This window comes from Vigna radiata, chromosome 8 (genome assembly GCF_000741045.1).
Source record: "Vigna radiata var. radiata cultivar VC1973A chromosome 8, Vradiata_ver6, whole genome shotgun sequence".
In the NCBI taxonomy this organism is placed as follows: domain Eukaryota; kingdom Viridiplantae; phylum Streptophyta; class Magnoliopsida; order Fabales; family Fabaceae; genus Vigna; species Vigna radiata.
In genome coordinates this window covers 15,242,264-15,249,071 of record NC_028358.1, presented here as the reverse complement: position 1 = coordinate 15,249,071, position 6,808 = coordinate 15,242,264, and the positions used below count along the sequence as shown (strand labels likewise).

The 6,808-nt window shown below is 31.7% G+C and overlaps 1 protein-coding gene across 1 annotated transcript; it reads right to left on the bottom strand.

Moving 5' to 3' along the window:
- Positions 1–1,762: 1,762 nt before the first annotated feature.
- Positions 1,763–3,109, bottom strand: LOC111242391 (lysM domain receptor-like kinase 10). Its single transcript, XM_022785584.1, has 5 exons — positions 2,973–3,109; positions 2,710–2,848; positions 2,519–2,617; positions 1,964–2,052; positions 1,763–1,853 (listed from the first exon to the last, which is right to left on the bottom strand). Exons 1-5 carry the CDS (start codon positions 3,098–3,100, stop codon positions 1,775–1,777), a joined length of 534 nt encoding a protein of 177 aa, XP_022641305.1. The 5' UTR covers positions 3,101–3,109; the 3' UTR covers positions 1,763–1,774.
- Positions 3,110–6,808: the final 3,699 nt, after the last annotated feature.

Genomic DNA, 6,808 nt, shown 5'->3' with positions numbered 1-6,808 from the left:
TAGGGTAAGAACCAGAAGGAATGAAAAAGGGAAAGAGGAACGGGAAACCTTTGACGCTTCTTCTTGACCCAGTGGTCTCGTTCATCTTGCTCTCCAAGCCCTCTGATCGTCTTCAAACTTATTACCGATTCAGCCTCCCCACGTGCCTCTACTTTGTCTTCACTCTTTTGGGTGAGTAGCATGAGCACGGGCCATGGTTTTCTTCCTCTCTTGCTCTCTAGCAAAAACTCTAGCACGTGGGTTCTTTTGATTCCAAATGAATCACGAAGTACTGACCCCAAAGAAAGGGGTGTTGCTCCCTCCACCTCCCCAATTGCTCCTCCACCTCCCCATTATTTTCATTTATTTCAAAAATGTTTTACACCTTCCCAATATTTTCTTTTATTCCAAAAATACCCTACACCTCCCTATTATCCTTAACAATCTTTCTCTTTCTCTCTCTGCATTAATGAAGCATTTACGTGACTCATTAATGGAGTTTTTACATGACTCATTAATGGAGCATTTACAAGACTCATTAATTGAGCATTTACATGACTCAAATTTGAACTTCTAATATATTCCTTTAAATAAGTTTGATTCAATCTTACATTTGTTGTTCAATATATTTTTTTCTTCAAATTACTTAATAAATGGTAAAATTTTGTTCTAAATTTTTAGAAAAATGTTTATATATATAATTTTTTTTACATTTAATATATATAATTTTTAACATTATATTATGTTTTAACTTACAAACATATTCAACTCAAATAACTTGAATAAAGTATTTAATTTATTAGATAAATAATATAAAAATATTATTAAATACTTAAAATATAAAACAATAGTTATTTGTTAAAGATTTGGAATTTAATTAGTTTTTTTCATTATAAAGTTAGTATATAATAATAATATATTATTATTATTTACTATTAAAATAAATTGGAAGTGGTAGAAACACTAATATTGAAGTTTTATTAAATTTTACATTTTGCAGTATATCACAAATTCAAATCTGAATCATGTGAATGTTGCATTAATGTAGAGAGAGAAAGAGAAAGATTGTTGAGGATAGTGGAAGTGTAGGGTATTTAGCCTAATTGATCTTTAGCCCAATGAATAGTTTTCAATAAGCCCAATGCATAATTTTAAATCAACCCAATGATTTTTCTGACCAATGGTCCAATTGTCTAGATTCAAGCCTAGACTGCTCCCTTTTGAGACTACTACTACAAAAAAGTGCATAGATAACGCTTTTTTTTTATCATACATAGCGCTTAAGCGCTATCTATTAATAGATAACGCTTCTAAAAAAAGCGCTATCTATTGTCAGCCACCAATAGGTAGCGCTTATTTAAAAAAACGCTATCTATTTTCAGCAACCAATAGATATTGCTTCTTTAAAAAAACATTATCTATTGTCAGCAACCAATAGATAACAGTTCTTTAAAAAAACACTATCTATTGTCAGCAAAAATTTAAAAAAAAAATAATTAATTTTAGAATAAAATATAAAATATTGGTTCTATTATATACAAATCCACATTATATATTAGTTATATTATATACAAAAAAATATAAAATATTGACAAAAATGTGACAGATGTCTCAAAAAGAATTTTCATTAATATGAATAAAAAATATTGGTCGAATAATATTTCAAAATTTAATCATTAAGTTGTAGAACATGTCATGGCGTGACATTTTTTTATAAGATAATATATACAACCATAACATATATATCCTATCAGTATTTTACATCACCATGACATAACGTATATGCATGTACTAATTACATGTAAACACCAATTTTCCCTAACTTCAATGATCTGACTTTCATGATAATGTTGGCATCTGCAACTAGAAAAATACTGCAAGAAAGAAAATAAAGTAGAATTAGTTAATTAAATTTTACAACAAATTGTAGAATTAGTTAATTAAATTTTACAACAAATTAATTATAAGAATAAAGATAACTTACATCAGTTGAAATTGTTCCTCCTTAATAATTTTCTTCATATATTGACACACATAATATCCACAATCATTGTCGTTGGGTTGTCTTGGACACTAGAATTCCAAAATAATAAAAAAACATTTTTATAATTTGAACATAAAAAAGAACCAAAACTTTAGTATACTCCAAACAAATTCAATGCAAAATAACAAATAACTATGAACCATATACAAGTTTAAACTCCTAATAATAAGTCATGCTTTCATAACAACCATATACTCCTCTAACCAGTTTCACAATAATACCAAGTTATTTAACTAACCAATACCACGTAACAAAGAAATAAGTCTTAAACCATTTAAGAATACATGTTATTCACCTAACCAGTACAATAAAAAACCATAACGTGAACTAAAGATCGCATAAAGTCATTAAGCAATTTAATTATGACAATGAAGACTATATTACACAAAACATACTAGAGTAATGTACCTTATTCTTTTTGATATTTTAAAACAATTATTTTTTTGACCTATGGATGAATTATCACAAAATTTCTAACTTTTACAACCATATTACCTTGTAGACATCTTCCTTCCGACAGCTTGCTTCTAGATTCTTATCTATGGCATCTTCTAAGGCAATCTCTGGCTCATCATCTTGGAATACTTTATTAACCTGAATGTCACGAAAACAAACCTTAATCAAAAAATTTCAGCGAAGGAATTTCAAACTGGACCAATCATTTTGATTATTTCCTCAACACTTACAACATTAATCAGTGATTTCATTTTAATCTCTTCTTGGCTTTCTCGGAATAATGCTCGGTTCCCTGTTAACATCTCTGAAAGCACCACTCCAAACGCAAACACATCAGTTTTTGGGGTCACTTGAAGCTCCTTTAGAGACCTTAGAAGGTGAAAAACCATGTCAGAATGAATAAATAAAAAAGATTGTGCTCAAAAGAGGTGTCTAGCTTTTGTGTTATAATGGACTGAAATTCTAGTTATGATTGAAATGCATAAAACCTTACTCTGGTGGAAGGTAACCTGGTGTTCCTACAAGTCTAGTTGTTATAAAATTTTCATCATCGGTTCTGTCTACCAGCTTTGCAAGTCCAAAATCTCCCACCTTTAAGTAATGGATTATGAAGATGATCATTGAGAGATCCATTTGGAACGTACTCATACACCAAATAGAGGTCATCTTCTCCGTTTGCATATCCCAAAAGCTCCACCTGTAGCAGTCATTATCAAAAGCACCGTTTTATTTTTCTCAAAAAAAACAACACAATTTTTTTATTTATTGCATTTCAAAATGGTTAAACTTAGCTTTGGACATTGATCGAATTCTGGCTCTTTGATAGATCATATATCAGATTTATATTCAAACATAAGAACTCTCAACACCTGGTCAAAGAAAATATCATCAGAACTATTACTTATAATGTTGATGTGGTGGATCTTACGTAAGACCTTGAGTTCTGCATAGAACTCTTTAGATTTATTGGACCTCATTTTCTTCGAAGCAACTTCCTGTAGTTAAATGATATATAGATTTTAGTCAACACATCAAAGGATGTGCTTGCATTGCTAAGGATCATTAAAGAATGTAATTAGTATTTGCGTACCTTGTTCCCTAACACTCCAAAATAAACACTTTCGTATCCACCACTTCCTATTCTTCGGCTTTCATCAAAGTTACTCGTAGCCTCTTCAATCTCGGGCAAACCAGTTCCATATAATAATAAGAAAAAAAGGATAGAAGTACTACAACGTTAGAATGAATTCCCCAGAAAAAAAAATAATAATGAATGGATTTTTCCTACATCAGTTGAGTAGTTTGGAAGCCGGCAAAGAAAATATATATGATCCCCTAGGTATATATGTTCTTCTTCCCATTTTTTCTGTACAATGTAGAAGAAACGCCCTTGGTTCCGTTTCAACAAAGGAAACCATGGACTTGTCAAATAAATATGAAGGGTATTCATTGGAATTTGATTCCATCAAAGTAATTGGCAAGACAAAAGAGTAATCAAAACTGAATATCCATAAGCAGATAAGCCAAACAAACTAGACGAACATCATATTTATTAAGTGGTTTATAAATTTATAAACATGAAAGCACAATAACATTTCACTCAGATCAATAACAACTTAAAAAAAATGAATGGAAAACTGATTAAATAATGGCATACATAACAGAATACGACAACATAACAGAACACGACAACAATAATTCACACAATAATAAAAACAACTATAATACTTAAACAACAACCATTAAGGTCTTCCAAAACCATAACATGTTATACATCAAAACACTCTTAGAAAAGAATTTCAACATTTTAAAAAAAAAATTAAAGTCTAAAAGAAATTCACTCAACCAACCACAAAATATATATATTAAGAACTTCAAATTAAAAATGGAAACAATCATCCTACACATAATTATTTTTATCCAGAATTTTCAGAAACTCACAATCATACTCTTCATATATTGTATCTAATTTAGAATCATAAACTTGACTCAAAAGTTCCTGAATTACCCTCCAAATAACATATATCATTTGTTTCAGCAGCCATTCATAATAGCACTTCATAGCCATTCAACAATGAAGAAAACCAGAATAACATACAAACTATTAGCACATTTTCAGCACCTTCTCCCCTCTGTTACATTTACATTCCCTCTTCCTAAAACTTTCACACACTAATCCAAGTTGTTCCTCCATATTTATAATAAGAATTAGTCTCACTCGTGCAAAACAGAGTCACCAAACCCAAATATTCACGCAATCCATATGCTAAAATAAAATAGCTATAACTATAACATAATTGCAAAATTTAAAAAACTCACAAGAGGAGTGTCGTTCTCCCTCACAGTTTGCCCTAACAACGAAGCGAGTGACAATGGGTTCCTAAACCCAGTGCATGAGCACAGATTCTACCTGAGAAAAACGTGTTTTCATGAAAATAAGGCAAAGGAGAAACGAAGCCGAGAAGAGAAAGAGGGAGAGGGAACATAATACCTGAAAACGGAAGCCCTAAAACGAAGGAGCAAAGGTCACACGCACTGTTGAAAATAGGAGTGCACTAAAGGAGCGAGCAAAGACCTACACGTCAAATTGAAGGAGAACTACCGAAGGAGCCTAACGCATCGATGAAACGGAGGAAAGGAGCCTTAATGCACTGATGAACAGAGCAGAAGGAGCCCTAACACTGATGAAACGGAGGAGAAGAACCCTAACCACTGATGAAACGGAGGAGCAGCACAAATGAAACGGAGGAGGAACGCGAATGAAACTGAAGAAGCAGCGCTAAGCAGTGATGAAGTGAACATCGAATTGCAAGAGTAGTCCTCCCAGAAGCGCGAATACGAAAATTTTTTAATCATCGTAGATATGTGTGGTTTTACTTCCACAATGTTGTTTAAAAAAAAAACAAACCCATTGCACATTTGTCTTTTCATTAAGGACGTTACAAACTCGACCTAAACCCGTGGTTAACCTAGTTAACTCATGTGTTCCAAACCATTTTAACAGCACTACACCTAACCATGCACCCAACCATCTTTTATAATGTTCCCATTTCCTTTTTAATGGGAGTTGAACCTAGTTCCTTACACGAAACTTCATACCCCTACCACCAAGGTACAAGCTTTCATTGATACTTATACACACAAATGAATATATAAATATTAAAAATCACACCATATACTTTTGTCCTTTTGTAGAACTTTTACTCATTATATAACTCTAAATCTTTATTATTGACAACCTATTTTATAACTATAATTAGAAAAAGATATTGATTTATCACAGATGGAAAAAAAGAAAGAATAGTTATCGAGTTATATCCTCCCATTGATAATGCAAGTTAGTTTGCACAAGTTATTTAACTTAATTATTGAAAGGTGTACAGTATGATATATGGGACGAGCGATTACGAAAAATAGTTGATCGGTTATGTATAACATCATGACTATGTTGGGCCATAATTGGGCCAACTCTTATTATTGGGCTTGAAGTCCACCAGAATATTCTTATTATTGGGCTTGTAGTCCACCAAAATAAAAGATATCTTATTAAAGATATTGAGAATAAAATAATATTTGATTAAAGATACTGATAAGGTTGTTTATGAGTAACCAGGTAAAACTTTTTATATTATATTCTGTTTATATTTTATTGGGCTTATAATAATCTATAAATAGAGAGTCAGGACCTCAAGTCAAGTATGTTCTAATCACGTTCTAATCACACTCAGAAATACTCAAATAGTGAGTACCCTTTACTAAATATTCAATTAAGAACCGAGGTTCGCCTAACTTGGGCGTCAGAGTGCCATTGCAGGTACCTTCCCCCTCCGTCAAAGCTTGAAGGTTACCGGACGGTCAAGGTCAAGATAGAGTAAGCGATGGACAACCGGGGAGAGCGAGCGATTAGAGAATTTTAGGCACCCAAAAGTGACAAAGCCGCGTCATCCAGATCAGTCTCTCGGTTCCTAAAATTTACACCGAAACAGTTTTGTTTGAAATAATTTTAGTATTGATATAGTGTTTTTGTTTTGCTAATTTATAAAGAAAGACGTTAAAAAGGCAATAACACATTTCATTTAATCAAAACTTGACCTATATATATGGAAACTTTTAGGCACTAAAATAATTTTTTTTAAATATTTATTGCACTTTGAGTAAAGAAAAGAACAACTTAAAAGATAATATATTATAGTAATTGTTGTTCATGCATCATAATTTAATATCTAGGGTAGCTTTTTCAACTATTAAAACCTTTGAACCCTAGAAAGCTGAATAAACAGAAATTATTAGAAGCTAATGGCTCGAAACCGAATGTTTTCTCCGTAATCT

Coding starts and splice junctions, on each gene's coding strand:
- LOC111242391 (XM_022785584.1), bottom strand. CDS start 3,100: ATGATCATCTTCATAATCCATTACTTAAAGGTGGGAGATTTTGGACTT. Junction 2,053..2,518: donor GGAAGGAAGATGTCTACAAG/GTAATATGGTTG, acceptor TTGGAATTCTAG/TGTCCAAGACAACCCAACGA. Junction 1,854..1,963: donor GAGGAACAATTTCAACTGAT/GTAAGTTATCTT, acceptor TCTTTCTTGCAG/TATTTTTCTAGTTGCAGATG.